Source organism: Crocuta crocuta, unplaced genomic scaffold (assembly GCF_008692635.1).
Source record: "Crocuta crocuta isolate KB4526 unplaced genomic scaffold, BGI_CrCroc_1.0 scaffold72, whole genome shotgun sequence".
Lineage (NCBI taxonomy): Eukaryota > Metazoa > Chordata > Mammalia > Carnivora > Hyaenidae > Crocuta > Crocuta crocuta.
In genome coordinates this window covers 7,364,335-7,386,123 of record NW_027529427.1, presented here as the reverse complement: position 1 = coordinate 7,386,123, position 21,789 = coordinate 7,364,335, and the positions used below count along the sequence as shown (strand labels likewise).

General features: G+C 35.7%; 1 protein-coding gene across 5 annotated transcripts in view; it reads right to left on the bottom strand.

Annotated features, from left to right (window-relative positions):
* Positions 1-21,789, bottom strand: part of ERC1 (ELKS/RAB6-interacting/CAST family member 1) — a 490,295-nt gene that overhangs the window by 245,515 nt on the left and 222,991 nt on the right. For 3 of the 5 annotated variants that reach the window (XM_077759232.1, XM_077759229.1, XM_077759230.1), the window contains one exon: positions 21,427-21,558. The exons of the other annotated variants lie outside the window; for them this stretch is intronic. In XM_077759232.1, coding sequence (XP_077615358.1) covers positions 21,427-21,558 — 132 coding nt within the window. The remainder of the gene's footprint in view (positions 1-21,426; positions 21,559-21,789) is intronic. 5 annotated transcript variants of the gene reach the window in all.

The window sequence follows — 21,789 nt, the reverse complement described above, 5'->3', positions numbered from 1 at the left end:
ATAACAATTATATTAATATATAAATTATGTTACAAATATATTGAAATATGTATTTTATAAGAAATTATATATAATATATATTGTATCATATTCATACTATAAAACATATATATATACACATATATGATAAGAAATTGGCTCATGAGATTATGGGATCTGACAAGTGCCAAGATTTGCAAACTAAATGGGCAAGCTCGAGACCCAAGAAAGATAACTGTGAAATTCTGGTCCAAAGACTAGTGCAGACTCCAGACTCAGGAAGAGCCAGTGTTCCATTTAGGGTTCAAAGGCAGGCAAAAGCCAATATCCCAATTCAAACACAATCAGGCAGGATTTACACTTACTTGTGGGAGAGGAATCAACTAACAAAAAGGTCTGAATAAAACAGGATGAGGGCCACTCACAATAGAGAGGGCAATCAAGTGTATTGATTTAAATGTTAGTCTCATCCAAAATACCCTCACAAAAACGTGTAGAAGTAAGTCTGATTAACTATCTGGACACCCTGTGTCTCAGGCAAGTTAACACATAAAATTAACCATCACAATTGGATGTTATTTTGTGGCTGTTATATAATAGGTGACTGAAAGTTATCCAACAGTGTAAAGTACTATGTCTTTACACCTGGTCTTTAAACTACCTGAAATTGCTTTTTTTGTGTATGGTGTGTGATAGGGGGACAATTTCATTTTTCCCCATAGGGACATCCAATGTCCATTTTTAAACAATCCATTCTATCCTAACCTTTGACATTCATCAAGTATTTTCTTAAGTATGGGTCTGTTTCTGTGCTTTCTACTTTCTATTATGATCAGCTAGTTTGTCCATTCTTACACCAAAACTTTACTTAATAACTATAGCTTCATGAGGCTTAATATCTAGTAGAACAAGTCTTCTCAGCAACTTCTTAACTATTTTTTAATTTCTGCAAAAAATATTTACTGAGTCTACTATAGGCCAGGCACTGTTCTACAAGAGTTCATGAAAGAGATACCAATTTAGGATTATAATATATTTCAGAAAGTTTTATAATTTTCCCCACAAAAGTCTTAAACATTTTAATGACATTCATTTCTAGGCAATTTATATGCTTTTCTTAATGTTACAGTAAATAGCATTTTTTTAAAATGTAATTTTCTCTTTGATACAGTCTATAGAAGTGCAACTGATTACAATATATGGACACTGTCTCTAGCAATCTTCTTAAATGCTCTTATCTTTAGGTTTTTAATTTACTATTTAGACAACCAAATCATATGTACAATAAGAAAACAATCATTTTCTTTCCTTCCCATCCTTGTATTTATTATCACTTGCCTTTCCACATTGCCTATAATGTCTACCACAATGCTGAATAGAAATGATGACAGCGTGTACTCTATTTTATTCTTCATCCTCAAAGAAATGCTTTAACAGTTTTATCTTATAAATTACAGTATAAATTACCTGTATAAATTAAATTATAGTATAATTTTAATAGATACTTTTAATAGATATTCTTTATCAAGTTAAGAAGTTTCCTTCTTAGACATTTTTCCAAAAAAGACATACAGAATGTCAATAGACATGAAAAGAGACTCGTCATCATTAATCATCAAAGAAAGACAACTCAAAACTACAATGTTATATCACCTCACACCTCTCAGAATAGCTAAAATCAACAACACAAGAAACAACAGGTGTTGGCAAGGATGTGGAGAAAGGGGAATTCTCTTGCACTGTTGGTGGGAATGCAAACTGGTACAGTCGTTCTGGAAAACAGTATGGAGGTTTCTTAAAAAAATTATAAATAGAAAAATAAATTATAAATAGAAGTACCCAATGATCCAGTGACTGCACTGCTAGGTATTTAAAGGTATACATGCACCCTAATGTTTACATTTACATGCAGCATTACCTACAAGACCCAAATTATGGAAACAGCCCAGTGTCCATCAATTGATGAATGGATAAAGAAAATGTCGTATGTACACACACACACACACACACACACACACACAATGGAATACTACTCAACAATAAAAACGAATGAAATCTTGAAATTTGCAATAATGTAGATGGAGCTACAGAGTATTTTGCTAAGCAAATAAGTCAGAGGAAAGACAAATGCCATGTGATTCTTCTCATATGTGGAATTAAGGAATGAAACAAACAAGCAAAGGAAAAAAGGGAGACAGAGGTATAAACTAAGAAACAGACTCTTAGCTATAGGGAACTGACGAGTACCAGAAGTGAAGTTGGTGGGGAGGTGGGTTAAATAGGTGATGGGGATTAAGGAGTGTACTTGTTGTGATTAGGACCAGGTGATGTATGGAAGTGTAGACTCACTATGTTGTATACCTGAAACTACTATTACACTGCATGTTAACTAACTACAATTTAAACAAAAACTTTAAAAAATTCTTTCTATTCCTAGTTTTAAAAAATTAAAGTTCCTACATTTCTGGAGATGATCATATGACTTTTTTCCTATCAGCTTTTAACGTGGTAGACTATAGTAATTAATTTTCTAATGATACCAATCTTGACTCCTAGAATAAGCCTAAAATGTCTTCATGCACCTCTTTCTCATACAGTAACTTTAAATGTTTATTTATTTATTTTGAGGGTGGGTATGGGCAGAGAGAATCCCAAACAGTCTCCACACTCAGCATGGAACCTGATGTAGGGCTCAATACTATGACTACAAGCTCATGATCTGAACCAAAATCAAGAGTCAGATGCTTAAATGACTGAGCCACCCAGGCTCCCCACATACACTAACTTTAAGTTGGCAATATTTTGTTTAGAAATTTTTGCATTTATGTTCACGGCTGAGATAGCCCTAAACTTTTCCTTTCCTGTATTAACTCTGTCAAGTTCTGATACAAAGTTATGCTAGTCTTATAAAGTATGTTGGTGACTAATTATTCCCTCTTTTTATTTTCTGGAATTCCTTCTGTAAAACTGAAACTATTTGTTCCTTATATGTTTATTAAAAATCACTAGTATAACTCTCCAGGCTTGAAATGGGTGGGAAAATTTTATACGGACTCATTTTTTCTGGTTTTTCACATTTAGCTAGTCTTGCTACATTTCATTTTTTCTGGCATTTTCTCATTTAGTCTAAATGTGAAATGTACTGGCAAAAATATCCTTGTATCTTCTTAATACTTATAGGACTTGTAGTTAGGAGTTCTTTATCACTTCAAAAACTGTTCATTTTTAGTATCACCAAAGGCCAGTCAATTTTCTTAACGTTTTCAAGGGACCAATTTGGGGCACTGTGCATCCTTTTTAAAAAGGGCGGAGTGGGGCAACTGGGTGGCTCAGTCATCTGAGCGTCTGACTCTTGATTTTGGCTCAGATCATGGTCCCAGGGTCATTAGATTGAGCCCTGTGTCAGGGTATGCACTAAGTGTGGATCCTGCTTAATATTCTCTCTCTCTCCCTCTGCCCCTCTCTCCAACTCAGGCACACTCTCTCTCAAAACAAAACAAAACAAAAACAAACAAACAAAAACAAAAACAACGGATGGGGAAGTAGGTTATCTATTAGGGTTCCCACCGTGGGCTGCCATGGACCTTTTCTTTTTTCTGCCAAGATACAGAGCCCAATGTTTAAGTACACAGCTTATCAAGTACTTATATTTGAATCCCTATCTACTCATGTCCTGAGAATTTCTTACTTTCTTGCCAATTTATGATACATATTTATTCAACCATCTTCAATTTTTTTTGTGGCAGTTATTTTCCCAGCATCTAGTCTGCTGTGATCACAGACATGTTTTAGCTTCCTTACTTTCACTTACAGAATTTTGCTTGTTAGTGAAATGTAACTTTGTTAAAGACTGCTTAATTTTCTCGTCCATTTTAGTGCCAGACCCTCTGGTTATTCCTATCTCAGATTATACACACAACCAAGTAAGTTTTAAAGCATTTTTGTATTTAAGGCTAGAATGGTACCACAGGCCAGGATTTCCAAATAATTATCTCATTTGTGCTTGGGCTCCAGCCAGGGAAATAGTTTCAAGGTCAAATTGAAATACTTTGTTACTTTTCCACAACCCCAGAGAACACCCTCAACTGCTTTCATCTGGATATCTATTCCATCACATGCCTACCACACAGTAGTCATACACTTTTAGGTATAGTCACTGAGAGACGAAAGCTGAGTAGAAGAAAAGAAGCAATATATACCACACTAAACAATGAAGAAATTCTCCACCACTTAAAAATGTGCTCCAGGTCACAGTATGATCTTCAAAAACATATGTTTTAAGACACCAAAAAAGCCCAGGCCAGAGCTAGGATTCAAGTATGTAACTTAACTGCCTCCAGTAACATATTAAGAGAAATCACAGGGCTTGGTAGTGCGCAGTGCCAGCAGGACCAGATGGTTTGCTTAAATCACAAGCTAATAAACTTTTACTCAGAATAAGAAGGAACAAATTATGACTTTACCAAAGGCCCATTTTCCTTAAGAAAGCAAAGCAATTAGGTGCTTCAGGTGCTGGCAGAGACCGCATCTTCAAGTTTCCCACCTTCTTCTGTTCCCCAACTGAGAGGAACACACTCTTTTGTAGTTTCCAAGATGCTTATGGAAAATCTTGCTATAAATTCTTAGGAGGGTAAGAAGGATAAGTTTCCAAAGGAATGAAGTGATTAGAAGAAAGGAGTGCACAAAGGAAGATTGCCTAGAGGTTAAACTTTGATCACAGAAATCATTTCATTTGAGAAGTCCACTCACTCTCCTGATTTCAAAGAAATTCAAGATTATGACCCACTCTAGTATACAATTACCAAAAAAATTTCTTCAAAAGAAAAAGTGTTACCCAGGTCCTGAGGTGAGAAGCATTTTTGAAGTATTAGTGAGAACTTTCTTATATATATATGTGTATATGTGTATATACGTGTATACACATATATATATACACACACATTTCCTACCATCCTCTCCCAACAAACTCCCTTAGGTACCACACAATCACTACTATTGAGAATTTAAATTTACAGAATTTCTAAAACAGATATATGCTAGCATTTATACTAGAAATCTTCTCTTTCTCCTGTATGCTCTTTTGGTCGGTGTATGGTAATTCTTTGACAAGATATATCCCAATCGTACAGTATTTTATGAACAGGGAATAGCTACAGCTATTGTATTAATAAAAACAAAAGCAACTTACATTATTTGAATACTTTGAAGTGTTCTAATAAGAGTTTTATAGGTATTGTATCATTAAATCCTCACAATGATTCTATGAGTCTGGATATTAGGTATTATTATTATTCTTCACTTTTATAGAAGACAATACAAGTTTGGAGAGTTAAAATGCCTTTTCAAGGTTATACAGCTTGAGGAGACAGAACCAGGCTTCCAAGCTAGGCAGTCAGACTTCATTGCATTCAGAGTTAATGCTGCTTTGCTACAACGTATCAATCTTCTAAAACAACTTTTAAATCTTTCTGGGAAGTATTCCTATGCCCAGTTTTGCAACTTTCTATCCTCCCTTTCTCCCTCTTTTCTCTTATCCCCTAAATACTTAATTCTTATCCTGTGCCAGGTACTGTGTCAGGCACTGAAAGTGTAACAGAAAACAAAACAGATATATTTCTCTACAGCTGTTGAGCTCTGAGTCCATATATAGACATTAATAAAATTTATAAATATTTAATAATGAATTGTATATAGTGTTATGCAGAAGGTATATAATACCATGAGAATAAGTAACGTGAGGCCTTGATCTATATTTTGGGGGGCCTAGAGAGTTTCCCCAAGAAAGTATAGAGGAGATGGGGAGGAAAAGGTCATTCCAGCTTGTTTAGTAGCCTTCAAGTGGAAAAGAACATAGAGAAGATAAAAGATACTACAAGACCTGAGAATGAGAATGGTGCAAATGTGGCAGGCAAGGGAGGAAGGGGCTAGGTGTAGAAGAATCTTGCAGGCCATTATGCAAAATTTTGGCTTTTATTGCAAAATGCAATAGGAAGGTATCAATGAGATCTGATTAAAGTTAATGAGCAAGAGGATTCAGAATGTAAAAATGAGAATTTCTAAAATAATGGAATAAGGAATATAAGCTGAACTGAGAGGGAAACAAAGATGGAATACAGAAAGAAAGATAAGGCTAATGGATTACAATAAAGTAAAAAGAGGAAAAGAAGTTCAAATGAACAAGAAAGATAAAATAACAGGCAATTGTGTTTAGAGAGGAAGATATTTAATGAGTGGATCGGGAGGTGGACTAGATTACAACCAGGTTTAGAATGCCAAATATGGGATGAAGAAAGTCAAGGGAGACAAAGGCTACTGGCCAAGAAACAGAAAGGACAAAGTAACAACTTATCCATGCAGATTCCGAAGTCAGTGAGATAACAAAAGTCTTCACTGAAAGCCTTTAATGCTCCACCTGCATAGCATGAGACTGAAAGTAGGGGTCCTAACCTTAAGAATGTGACTGAATAATGGTCTGAAGATATAACAGGAAACCAGAAGGAAGAGAGTCCTACCTCTAACCCTGAGGTTCAGAATAAACACGTATTTAACACCAGAAAGCGCTGCTGGAAGTTGCCAGGGCAGAGGCCAAATTAGACTTCAGGCAAAGAAGGTGAAAGGTGGCTCACAAAGGAAAAGAGAAAGTCAAATACAGTACAGTTTCACTCATATGTGGAATTTAAGAAACAAAAAAAAATGAACAAATGAACAAAAAAGACAAAGAAACAAACTCTTAAATACAGAGAACTGACTGGCTTGCCTGAGGAGAGGTGGGTGGGTGGAATAAAGGGGATAAAGAGTGCACTGACCATGATGAGCACCAAATAACAGAAGAACGGTTGAATCATTATATCGTAAATCTAAAACTAATATAACACTGTATGTTAATTATATGAGGAGAAGGAAGAAGTTAAGAATGTATGTGCCAGGGCCTGGCACAGAGTAAATAATAACTATCTGGTGAATCAGTGAATGAATGAAGACAAAGGAATTTGTGAATTTTAGTAACTTAGTATAGGAAGATGTAGAAGGAATAAGAACATTTGAAGAATATGTTAAGGCAAGAAAGTACTGAACAGATAGGGAAAATGGTGCAGTATAGACGGCTGGAAGCTTATTTTTTGGGCAGTATCTAACGAAATCTAGGATGAAAGGCACAGTAAAATTAACTCCACTAGGTTCTTTGAAGAGGGTGAACACCGGTCCCACTGGACCATAACTTCAAAATAAAGCTGATGATACCAAAGTAAGAATTATGTATTATTTTCTTTTAGTCCTCATTTAAATGCATAGGACTAGAGCTCCTGGGGAGCTCAGTCAGTTAAAAGTCTGACTTCAACTCAGCTCATTATATGGCAGTTCAGGAGCGATAAGGTGGAGCCTAAGGTGGAGTCTCACATTAGGCTCTCTGCTGTCAGCACAGAGAACAGTTTGGATCCTCTGTTCCCCAACTCTCTGCCCCTTCCCTGTATGCGTGTGTGCTCACTCTCTCTTGCTCTCAAAATAAAGATTAAAATAAAATAAATGCATAGGACTTATATGATAGCATTGATTATAATTTTCTGCTCTGTTTATTGAAAGTAAGATATTCTAAGTGATACCTGAAGTAACCTAATAGTAATAGATATCACTGAATTTAGCAATATATTCAGGTTAGGAATTGTAAGGTATTACTGCTATCTTTGACTTCTAACTTTATGAAGATCCCAAATATGAGTAGGAGTCACATATATAGCACTGAAAAAGAAATCATATTTCTATAATTCAACTTTGGAGTCATTAGATTTCTTAACTTTTTACATAATAGTGCATTTCTCTAGTAAGTCAACACTGTCAAAGGTTTGTAAGGACAAATAAAATCAGCAAATGACACTTTAAATAATTAATGTGCTCCGCGGGTAAGGAATTTACAAAACATTTTTACCGTCTCTCAAAGTATGGCTCGCATAACCATAGGACACTTAACAAGGCTGGGTATTTCTATAAAAGCCTATGGTTTAGAAGAATCCACAGAGTTAAGACTGACTTTGTGCACAAGTGCACACTGATTGGCTATATTCCTTCACTGCCAACTGCCTTTAAGTTTCTAGTAATACTGTGCCATGGTAATAAATATTCAGCTGAAGATAGTGGTTTTTCTTAATTGAGGTATAACTGACATACAATATCCTTTTAGTTTCAGATGCACCTCATGGTGATTCAGTATTTTTACACATTATGAAATGATCCCTACAATATGTCTAGTTACCATCTGTCACCATACGAGGTTATTACAATATTATTGATTATATTCCATATGCTGTATATTACACATCCCCATGACTAATTTATTTTATAACTGGAAGTTTGTACCTCTTAATCCCCTTCACCTATTTCACCCACCCCCCAAGTCCTCTTTACTCTAATAAGCAATAGTTTGTTCTCTGTATCTACGAGTCTGTTTCTGTTTTGTTTTGATCACTTGTTTTGTTTTTTAGATTCTACATATAAGTGAAATCATAAGTATTTGCCTCTCTGTGACTGATCTCACATAGCATAATACACTCTATGTCCACCCATGTGGTTTCATATGGCAAGATTTCACTGTTTTTAAAAATTTAAAAAGAGCAGAAACACAACAATGTGAAAGAAATGCTTTTTTCCCCAAGCCATCTCAATTTTTCTTTTTTCTTTATCAACTCAGAAAGCTTGTGAAAATAAATCCTTATAATAAGCCCTCATCACTCCTAAGGGGAGCTTTAAAAATCAGACATTGGTAAAATGTGGGTGCACATTTTCAAAGCAAAGCAAATGTCCCCCTGCTGCTACGAATCTCATAATTTGTGTCACTGAGGTTGGAAAGCGGCTGTAAAAAGGGCTAATGTTTATCTCGGCGCCAATTCCAGTTAGGTGATTTTTTGGTAACAAAGCATCAAAACGAAAAACTAAATATCCGAATTAAAGCACTCCAAACTATTTTTTAAAAGAAAACTATTACTTGATTAATATTTCTGATAATTTGCTTATTTCAGCAACTAAGAGTTCGTACCAGAATCAAGTAAAACAAAAATTAATAATGCCTGGTTCACATAGACTCCATGGCTCTTCTCTATTCCTAGAAGAAAAAAGAACAAAAATAATCTAAATAACATCACATTTCCTTTCTCCAGCAGCAGTAACAAAGATGTGGCACCATCATTTTACACTCTTCTGCATCTGGGTCTGAGAGCTCCTTATATCTCTTTAGAATGTGACAAATGAGTAAATCAGAGAAACAGAAATAGTGATGGAATGACAAGACTTTCCCTTGAACTTCAGGCTCTAGTCAATTCTCATCTGAAAAAAGGTATTCTTCTTTCTGCATCACCAGGAAGTCAAGACAACAGGATAAAATACATGGTAGGAGGGCTCTACAAGCTGTCCAGGTTTTGAAAAGAAATTCCCTTTGTAGTCGAAATCATTTGGTCATTTCACACGAAGAAAACATTAATTTCATTTCATCATAGAAAACAGCAGTCCCCCTCACTAGCATAAAGTCACCAACAGAGAACAGAGCATTTAGGACTTGAGCCCTTTTTCTAAGATCAAATGAATAATTTGAATAAAACAGCTTCACACTCTTTCCTTAAATTTTCAACAATAAAAGTTTCCTGGCATTTTAACTGAAAATTTTAATCCTTCACATTTGCATTGCTGGAAAAAGAAAGTCAAACAATTACCTACATGCAGACGGAGTGATATTTCATCAATTACAGATACATAAAATGAAGAAAACATTATTTCAATATAATCCCCAGAAAATGGTTACCAAAAAAAAAAAAATGGCAAATGAAATAATAGCTATTTGACCTTATCAAAAATTTACTATTAGCCAGAGAAGAAAAGTAAAAGGGTGGGATTTAATGTCCGGAAATGCAAGGATACCAAGAGAGAACTCCTAAGCATCTCATAAGTGTTTATGTACACACATGATTATTTTGGCCACAATAATAATGCTCAACATTTATATACTGCTTTTATAGGTTACCAAAACAAAATTATTGTGAGGATAAGAATTTGCTTCACTCTACTACAGAGGCTTAGAAAGATTATGAGTCTTACCCTAAATCACAGCTAGTAAACAGAAGAACTAGAATCCACATCACTTGACTTCCGGTTCAGTGCACTTTACACTAGCCTTTCTTACCTCTTATTCATTCATTAAAAAAGGTAGAGATAAGAGGAAGGAACAAGTGAGTGCCAAAATAGATAAAGCCTAGGACATGCCACACACAAAACTATCTGTTGTGTAGGATAAATCCTGCTGTGCATATTTCTCTAGGAAAATATGTTTTATTGAAAACATCCAGGAAGGTGCAGTCAAGGAGAACATAAACTGCATATAAAAATCAGTGGGACGCCATCTGGCTTTCATGACTTCACCTTCAGCGATATCTTGGATGACTGCCTCTATCGTCAATAACTTGGTTTATCAAACTTCTCAGTAGGAGATAACAGAATAAGGGCCAAACACCCCAAGAACTCATTACAAGCAAACTAAATATCATCTGTTACAGATCTGCCACATAGATTCCAAAAGTGCTTCCCAGTGCAGTAGTTAAGGTTATGCAGTTTAGTCAGAAGTAGAAAAACATGTCTATTTTGAAAACTAGTATCTACAGATTCTGGCACTCATCTTCTGTGGTTCAATTTTGAGGTGTACCGAGGTTTTATTTCTTTTCCACTTCAGTTAATTTTTCATTTGATTATAACTTTTGAAAACACGGATGTGGTCCTTTTGTTGAAGGAAAAGGGAAAAAAATCAAGCCAAAATTTAGAAACAGATATTTCCTAAAGTTCTGGGATAATACAATCATGTACTATTCTATCAAATAATTTTCAGGAGTAAAAATTTATAATAAAAAAGGCAAACACAACGCATTACTTTAAGAACTACTGTTACAAACCACTCAAGTGTAAAAAGATTTTTTTTTTTTGGTCATACCATCGCATGTGGTTATTTCCTGGGAGCTTCAGTTTCCCTTCAGAATTTCTTGCTGTCTACTGACCCCATCTGGCAAAATTATAGAGGAAGTTATAGTGCCTAAAGCTGTTGCCAAGTCAACCCTTTTATTTTATGTAAGAGGACATTTTAAGAGAAAAAAAAAAAGAAGATTAGGGCAAAATAATCTAAGGATTCATAGCTTTATCCCTCTGTAATATGTAGGATGAGAAGGAAAAACATGTAATATTGAAAAGGTCATGCCATTGACTGGTAATAATTTTAAATTATTACAGGCTAAGCTCTACTCTCACTTCATACCATACATAAAATCTCTGTATTTTTACTCTTCTGTTATTTATAAAGTTTCCTGTCTTCTTTTTCAAGTGTACTACACATGACTCCATCAAATGAACATCTTTCAGGGCTATCAGTATTCTAAATGAGAGAATGCACGTGCTGCCTTTTCATTGTTATTCTTCAAGATGCTTGTTAGTTATTCTGATCTTTTATTGAAGAATTTTATTAAAACTCTGAGATCTTTTCTTTGTTTAATACAATGATGAGGTAATTACTTCAAAATCATATCCAACAAAACTGGATGAATAACATTTTAAACAGTTCAAGGTAGTTTAAAACTTCAAGTACAGAGTTACTGAAAGGGGAGAAATGTCTGTTTAAACTATGCAAATTGGCCTTGAGATTACAGGTTTTCATTGTCTGCCATTCTTACTATCAATATTCATAATATGATCCTACCAAAGGATAGATAAAAAGGAGAAATTAAAGGAGGGTTTTAAAAACACATAGAAAGCTCCATTTTATTCACCATCTGACTTATTCCGCATTTGTAAAAGTGGCTACAATATTAATACGAAGTTTCAATTCTTCTTTTGAACATTCCTCCTCTGAGACATTTGAGTTTTTAGACCTGCTGTTATTTGAACATATTTGGGTAATTTCCATTAATAAGTGGATTGAAATGCAGAATAACATTGGGTTGCCACTGCTACAGACTATATCATTCCTTTAACTTAAAGCCCATTTCATACATCTTTCTAAGATCAAAAGGAGGAGAAGTCTAAACATGGAGATTTCTGCTATGGCAGGGTATAGCCATTTAACTTCTTCTTTCAACAAGCCAGAGATGGCAGAATTCTCTTTGAAGTGGCAGCCCTGTTGGCCTTTGAAGTCCCTTGTCAATTGCAGAATGGCTCTGGTGGGGTTTGTTTTGTAGCCAGCTGTCACCATGAAGGCAGACATGACGTATTTCCAGCAGTCTCACTTCAGGGTCTGTCAAGTGACTGATTTCATAACCAGTCACCATAACAAAGGAGACTCAAACTCACTGACATTAGAGCAAGAGTCTACAATGAAACTTACTAAGTTCCTCTTGACAGAGCTTGATTTAAATACTGAAATGATTACACAAAGGCAATGAGAAAATGATTGTGAATTTAACTGTCACCATTAAGATTCTTGGAATATTAAAAAGTACTTTCTGTATGTTTACCAATAAAGTGGTTCATTAGTAACATCTTGTTTTAAATGAAGCATCTTTGAACAATAGTGCCTTCAATCTTTGCAATGACTAAAAATGATGACTTCTGCAGAAATCCGTAATCAGTTTTAAAAGCAGTTTATACTGCTAATTTACAACTGGATTTTCTTCTAAGACTGAATGATTTGATGTAGTTGTGAGAAGCATGCTTGTATTTATACTACTTCTAGACTGCTCAGCGTCTCACCCCAAAAATCCCCATCACTACCAACATGGAAACCAGTTGAAGACAAAAGGCTAAACAGTGAAAATAATGGTATGTTAAGAAACTTCTATCAACTATAAATGTAGCCCATTAGTGTACTGTATAAGGAAACAATCTTAAATTACAACTCTATCTTTAAGGCAGGGGAGAGGAGACAAATCTTGAAAAACCTAATGTCAAATTCACCAATGATAATCCGAAGTATTAGTTCCACCGGAAGGAAATAAAGCAGGAATAAAAACATTTTCATCCTAATTTGATCACAATTTATATCTGTTCTGTAGAAGATTTTGATATTTTTCTTCTTTTTGAGAGAGAGAGCATGCACGTGTGCGAGCACATGCAAGTGGGGTAAGAGGCAGAGGGAGGGAAAGAGAGACTCTCAGGCAGGCCTCATGCCCAGGTGTGGCCCGACATGGGGCTTGATCTCACAGCTGTGACGTCATGACCTGAGCTAAAACCAAGAGCGGACACTCAAGGGACTGAGCCATCAAGGTGCCCCAGAGTGTTTTAAATTCTTACATGTTTTTATGACATGGTTTACTGCTATTTCAGAGGTGAAGTCTAGGTAATGCAGAACACCACTTTTAGGTAGCTCTTATTATCTGCAAGATCAGCCACAGTGGGACAGAAGATTGCACATTCATCCCCTAAGACATAATAAGTCCTCTTATTTTCCATTGAAGGACAGGTCATGGATAATGAGGATTTCTATATTTTATTTTTCCATTCTGGCTACCATGCTTTAAAATCAAATACTCTTTACCACAAAAAATAAGCTTTCAAATAATAGTATCTATTCTAGTTCTTTAAATCTACAATTGTGACCTATTTTGAATTATTCTGGTCAGATGACAAAGTGCTTCATCAAATCCTGTAGATAAGAGTTGAAAGAATAAAACAATTCAAAATATTTTTGTAATAATTCAAAATATTTTTTGTTAACTAATGTAAAACTCATAAAACTGCCATTGAACTTCACATTGTTTAGTAAAGTGATGCTTCTGTTACCAGGAGTGTAAACATTCAGGATGGCAGAACAAAATTTCATTCATTCACTCATTAATTAATCCATTCACTCAGCAAATCTTCACTGAATGCCACTATGTACCGGACACAACGATAGGTATTCAGGATACAATAGTAAACAAAACACAATGCCTACCCTCAAGGAGCTTTCATTCTAATAAAGAAGATGGAAATAGTCTCTTAAAGTGACAGACAGTAAATAAGTAATAACAACACAGTGTTGTCAAACAACTAGTACAGGGTGCTGCTGAAAAACATGGGAAAGATGTGTAACTCAGACTTGGGAGATAAGAGAAGGTTTTATGGAAGGAGGAGTAGGATTTACCCAGATAAGAGAACGGAATAAAGATGAAGACACTACTTCATTTACATCCTCCTCCTCCAGCTTTCCCCAGAGTTCAATAAACACCACCAGGGACTTAGCTTTCATGGCAGACAATACGGGCATCAGCCCTGCGACCTCCCTCTGCCCCACATCATCCATATACAACACATCAGCAAATCCTACTGTGTCTATCTCCACATAAATCTTCCCATTTCCACTGCCAACACCCTACTATGTTACTGGATTATGCAGTATCTTCCTAACAGGTACTCCCCCTTCCACCCTTATTTTTCCCCTAATTATCCCATATCCATTTTTCAAATAAGTGTCAGAATTATCTTTTTAAAACATAAAATGGATTTTTATCATTCTTCTGCTTAAAATGATTTAAAAGTTAACCATGATGATTAAGATAAAACCTAAAATCACTGATGTGACCATCCTACACAATCTGGTTTCTGCCCACCTCTGAAGTTTCATGTCATACCATTTGTTCTTTCACTCCTTCATTCGCTCACTCACTCATCTACCCACCCACTCATCCAGCAACTCACTTCTACTCAATACTCTCCACTAACTAGTGGTTTTCTTTTTGCTCCATAGCATGCTCTTCCCATTATTAGGGTGTCCATGCATGTGGTTTCCACTGAAGTAAATTTCTTGACATTTTAAATCTCACCAATTCCTATTTACTTTTCATGTGTCAATTTAAATACTGGTGTCTTAGAGATGCCTTCCCTGACCATTCATTCTAAATAAGTTCCCCTTGTTATCCTTTTTATAATACTATACTTTTATTTGCCTATATCACAGTCTTGAAGAGGTTTATGCCTGTGATCATGTGATTAATCTCCCTAACAAATAAACACCAGGGGGAAAGGGACCATATTTTTTTTTTTTTTTTTTTGGTTCACTAATGTATTCCCAGTTTATAGCACATAGCAGACTCTCAATAAGCATTAATAGAATGTATAACAGAGTACTGGAATAAAGGGTATCTCTGAGGCCATTAAACTCTTCATACAGGGTTGGCATATTCAATCTACGGACAAACACCTCATTCTCACTTCTATAACCTTTCTACTCCTTTTTTCCTACATTAATTCTGTCACACATGCTATAAATTGAAGTGTCTAGTATTATATGAACATGGGATAATACACACACGAACACACACGCAAACACACACACACACACACACACACACACACACACACACACACACACCTCTTGAAAGTGACCTAGTCCTTTACTAACCTAGTATTTCACCATTATTTCTTAAAGGAATAATTACTTTTGACAAACAGGTTTTTAGACCACAGATGTTTTTGCAAAAATGAAAATTAAAACAGGATCAACTATCAGTGCTTCTCCTTCTACATTATCAGTACTACAAAACTCTGTCAGGCTCAGGAGGAAAAATTAAATGATAGTTGCTAAGTACACTTATGTATATGGAAGTATCCATCTATCCAACACACTATAGAGGTCAGCGGTCCAATATAGTAGCCATTAGCTAGATGTAGCCATTTAAATTTAATTAAAATTAAATAAATGTAAAAATCTGATTCTTGGGGCTCCTGGGTGGCTCAGTTGGCTAAGCATCTGACTTTGTTTGGCTCAGGTCACAACTCATGGTTTGTGAGTTTGAGCCCTGCATTGGGCTTGCTGCTGTCAGCGCAGAGCCAGCTTCAGATCCTCTGTCCCCCTCTCTCTCTGCCCCTCCCCTGCTCATGCTCCCTTTCTGTCAAAAATAAACATTAAAAAATATTTGGTTCTTGAAGGGTTCTAGCCACCTTTTAAGTTATCAACAGAAATGTGTGGCTAGGAGCTGCCATATTGAACAGAGGAGATATAAAACATTCCCACTTTCTCAAAGTTCTACTGGATAGTGCTGCTATAAAGACTACCAGAGACTCTGGTAACAAATAAGCACTTCTGAATAAAAATTATATTCCTAGAATTCACTTTATATCAAAAGAAAAAAAGGAACTTCTGTGTGGAATTAAAATCTTTTTAATGGGAAATGGTATTTAGATACCACATCTGATCACTAGAAGGGTACACTGCGACTGAAATAATTTTTTTAGGTACTCTCAGTACAAAGGAAATGTGTGTGCATGTGCACCTGAGTGTTTAAGAGAAAAAAGACATGAATATTAAAACAAATATTTCCAATTCAAGATTATGAGGATTAAATAGAATTTTTTAATCTTAAATTTTCTGTACCTTCTTACTTCCAGGAATAAGCTCTAAGCTTATTCTCAATGTTCTCAAATCCACATTTTGTTTTAAATTATGCTAAAGACAGTGCTATTTTTCTTTCCCTCCCTACGTTCCTTCCTAAAGGAAATCAAAGAGTAATACATGACTTTGTAAAACTGGAAGAGCATTAGGATTCAATTTCGCAGCACATATTTGTAGCCATTTACTAAAATCACAAAATTATTTTTATGAGGAGAGCCTAAAAGAAAATTGGGAAGTAAAGGACAGACTAAGATCCTGAATTAACCTAAGACAGACTCTCAGTGGATTAATAACCCAGTGACAAGAACGATATTTAGCTGACTACCTTATTAATTGGCTATGGCATTCCCAGGTGATGCAAATATTACATATTTTAGGATGGGCAGTGGATTAAAAATTGTGACTTAAAGTCACAAGGATTAAAACTTGATATATAAAAATGGGAACTTTTAACAAAAAGCATATTATCACCAGTACTGAATCAACCAGGTGGGTCTTTAGATACTTAAGTTTCTCCGGGGCCTTAAGCTGGGTCGGTGTCACTCCTTCCTTTAGAGCTATCAAGAGTAACAACAGAAGCTTCAGTAGTAGCTAATGTTTACTGTGTGCTTACTATATGCCAAACTTGAAGTGCTTTCTACATATAACCTCTCTTTAGTGTGGCAGATATAGTAAGTATCTTTGACAGCTCAGGGAACCAACACAAATAACTTGCCTGAGGGCACCTGGGTGGCTCAGTCCGTTGAGCTTCCGATTTTGGCTCAAGTTATGATCTCACAGTTGGTGAGTCCGAGCCCCACAACGGGCTCTCTGCTGTCAGCACAAAGCCTGCTTTGGATCCTCTGTTCCCCTCTCTCTCTGCCCCTTCTCCACTCTCTCAAAATTAAATAAACATTTAAAAAAAGTAACTTGCCTGCAATTACAATTTTTAAGTGATGGAAAAATAATTCCAAGCAAGAATTCTAACCTAGAACCCACTTTCTTAGCTATGTAGTGCAGCTTCCCTAAAGTTCTGGAGTAGCTTTCTGAACTACAGAACCAGAGTTTACAGTTTCTGTACCTAACCTATCACTTCTGCATTTCTCAGAAGACTTGCTTCTCCTAACACTCACCATGACTAATTTCAGCTTTGTAGGGTGAGACAGTTCTGTCACATGAGATGAAAAAGCCTGAGGGAAAAACTGATCTGAGGCAAGAAATCAAGGATTCTGGATTTGGATGGTTTCAGACTGAGAAGTCCATGAGATATCTGAAAAAAGGTATGAAGTAGACATGACATGAAGTATACAACTGTCTATACTTCATTAGTTTGGACCTCAAAAGAGAAAACTGGGTTGACACATAAATCTGATATGGTAACAGTTTTTCCCTCAGGCTTTCTCATCTTAGAAAATGGAACTACCATCTGGCCAGCTGGCCAGCCAGAAATCAGAGAATCATCTTTATTTTCTCCTTCATTCTTACCTACACATGCAATTCACCATCATTTATTTGGCTCTATTTCCAAAAGACACTCTATTTTTTTTTCAATGTTTTATTTATTTCTGAGAGAGGGAGAGAGACAGCATGAGCAGGGGAGGGTCAGAGAGAGGGAGACAGAATCTGAAGCAGGCTCCAGGCTCTGAGCTAGCTGTCAGCACAGAGCCTGATGTGGGGTTTGAACCCACAAACCTTGAGATCATGACCTGAGCCAAAGTCAGACGTTTACCCAACTGAGCCACTCAGGCACCCCCCAAAAGACATTCTAAATCGATCCACTATTCTGCATCCCCACTGCCACTATGTAACTTACTCAACTATTGCCTAATTTACAACTTCTTTTTACTTATTTATTTATTTTTTACATTTATTTACTTTTTGAGAGAGAGTGAGACAGGGTGTGAGTGGAAAGGGGCAGAGAGAGAAGGAGACACAGAATCTAAAGCAGGCTCCAGGCTCTGAACAAGCTGTCAGCACAGAGTCTGATGCAGGACTGTCATATTCAACAAAACACAAAACCTGCTAAAACTTGAGCAGAGAGAAGTTTCAGAAAAGAAAATGCATGTGGAAAAGCACAAAACAAAAGTAAAAGGAGCCCTTGGGTTTCCCTTCATGGGATTATATTCACTTTCACCTCTCAATTTGCCAACACAGGTTATAGGACACCTTCCTTCACTGGATCATTATACAACATTATACAACTTCTTTATATTTTGGAGCATGGGTTCAATATGGAAAAGCATGTACTGGGAATTAAAAAACTGTAAGAGGATCCTGTAAGAAGAAATGCTTTCCTTTGACACTTTCTTCCCTCTCAAACTTTAAAAGGCTCTTTATTTTATTTTAGTAAGGGAGATTGTTCCCAAACAATTTTACTTTGCTCTTTAAGAAATCAAGAGATGCAGATATCCTCCTTCCAATAGAGGGAGTTATTTCTTCTCAGAGACTAAATTTAAGAGACATATAGTTTTTGGACCTGAGTAAGATAATAAGAATAATGCCACCAGCCAAAAAAAAAAAAAAAAAAAAAAAAAAAAAAAAAAACAAACAAGCAAGCAAACAAAAAAAAAAAACTTTACCCATTTAAGATATTACAAATGAATATTTCTAGATTACACTGGTATATGTAATTAATACATATACATAAAATTCACAGCAGAGTTGGAAGACAGAAAAGATAAAAGTAAAAGAACAGAAGATGACAGCAGGAAGGGACAGTGGATGAAGGTTATATGACCTCAAAAATACAAACATGAAAGCAGCTTCTTCATACCTTAAACCACTTAAAGCCCAAATGACTGGTCTCATGCAATATTTCACTCAACAGCTTCAGATAGGCATTGAGTAGCAGAATGGTAAGGGGAAAAAAAAGATAAACAGGAAGAAGAGAAAGAAAAAAGCATGCAATTAAAAGAAAATTATATATACCCACTTTGGAAGACACTTACACAGTTTCTCACAAAGCTAAATATAGTCCTACCATACAATTCAGCAATTTCCAGGTATTTACCTAATTGAGATGATAATGTATGTCCATACAAAAGCTTACAGCTTACACATAAATGTTTATAGAAGCTTTATTCATAATTGCCAAACACTGAGAGTAATCTAGATGTTTTTCAATAGGTGAAGGAATAAACAAATTGTGGCATGTCTACACAATAGGATATTATTCAGAAGTTAAACAAAATGAGCTATCAGGCCATAAAAAGACACAGAAGAACCTTAAATGCAGAGGCTAAATCAAAGAAGCCAGTCTGAAAGGGCTACAAACTTTATTTTCAACTATACTGACATTCTGAAAGAGGAATAACTACAGAGAGAGGAAAAAGATCAAGGATTAGGGAGACAGAGGAAGGATGAATAAGTGGAGGACAGGGGAGATTTAGGGTAGTGAAACTATTCTGTAGGATACTGTAATGGTGAATACATGACATTATACATTCGGCAAAACCCAAAGAACTGTACAAGATGAAGAGCGAACCAAAATGTAAGCTATGGACTAGTTAATAATGTATCAATATTGGCTCATCCATTTTAATAAACCTATCACACGAATGTTAACACCAGGGAAAACTGAGGTGGAGGAAGGAATATGTAGGAATTCCATGAACTTTCTGCTCAAGTTTTCTGTGAATTAAAAAAAAAACAAAAACTGATCTAAAATAAGTCTACTATAAATAAATAATACATAAACACACAAATATATAAATAAATCTACCCCCAAAAGCAAACTATAACTAGTTCACACAATAATACATTTTAAAAAACACATACCAGTTTATATGCCATAATGACATGATGTATTATTAATTACTAACATTTCTATGATCCCCAAAATGTAAGACTTGTCATTAAATAACGATCCCTAAACAGAAAAAAAATTTTTACAGGAAAAAAAAAAAAGGGGACGTTTTGAAAATAAAGGTAAGAATGTGCAAAAGGTAAAAACAATAAAAGAAAATACCTCTTCACCCTGGAACAAACACGGTTACCATCCTTTCTCTGAAGCTCTCCACTACCCAAGCTCTACTTAACTATACATGAGGAAATAATCAAATTAGAAATGGACAAGTCATTTATGTAGGAACAAGGTACTGAAAGACATGAAAAGTTCCATCTCTGCTAATAAATATCAGTTTGTCTCTCTTTCAATACTTAACACTAAAGAAAATGTATCCTCATACTAACGGTTACAAAAGGACTTTCTTACCCCCCACACTACAGCATGCCTGCTTTTGAGAATGCACCTTCTTCCTTGCTATTCAACACTATACCTTAACTCACAAGACCACTGGTGGTCTCATCATAGGGGTTCCCAAAAGATTCAGGTTACTCTCTCATTGAACCCTTTGTACCATGGATATTTCTCCAACAAAGAAATGGAAAGGAAACAATAACTAAAAAAATTAAATGCCATGAATCTCAGAACCTCTACTTACACTCTCAAATGGAAACTGATATTCGAGCTTTCATTTGTTAAAACCATTTTTCCATCCACATTTCCCATCTTTAGTTACTCCTCCTAACAAAAAAGTTAAAAGCTACTGCATGGGGATCTAAAAGATGTAGAAAAATATATAAAGCAAACACCACACACGGCAACAGTAGAACTCTTTAACAAGTCTCCTCGGGGTTGAGACATGTTGATTTGTTAGTCTCCAGTGTCATATCTATGTCCTTCATACTTGCTATCAACCTTAACTTGCTATAACTTTAACTGCCCTTTTGAACAAGGCAGGGCATAAATAAACTATCTGCTATTTAAAATTAACATTTTAACTCAGATCTCAGATATGTTTGTGTTTTCCCATTCAATTTAAAAGTAGGATTGTGACCAGTCTTGCGACGAACAGACAAGTTCCATTTTGTCTCACCAGATACGTGAGCATATACTACCTAAATACATGTGAAACAAGTCCCAAATTATGAATGCAGAGATTTTTTAACATAAGTAAATTAACATGAGCCAACTCTTACGCAAACATAAAAATTTCAATTCTTATTGAAGTCTAAATACTTATACCTGATGAAGTGCTTCTGAAGCCCTATAAACATATGCAGAGTTTGCCTAAACTTTACTGGTTGGGTTTTACCTGTTGTTTAACCAGCAGCATTGCCAGTAAATGTATAAAACTGCAGACCTGGTTTTCAGCACTGGTCCTGGCTGATTCCTCTTGTGCTAGCACCATTTCTCGCTCTGCAGTTATCTGTACACTTTCTCTTAGTGCTTCTTCCAGCTCTTCAATCCTGTCATCCTTCTTACGGAGACTGTCCTGGAAAACGATGGAAGACCAGGTGAAGTAGACTAATTAGTTAATCCAAGAGCCTATTGACCAGGAAAGGGTTATATGCTTATTAAATATTCTTCCCTTCAGAAGTAAAGCCAAGCCAAAAAGATATCTTCACAGAGGAAAGAACAAGGAAAGAACAGAAGTAGAATAGAAGGTTGAAGAAGTATATTATGAAGAGCAAAGCATCAAGTTAGTTAAGCAAGAGAAACCTGG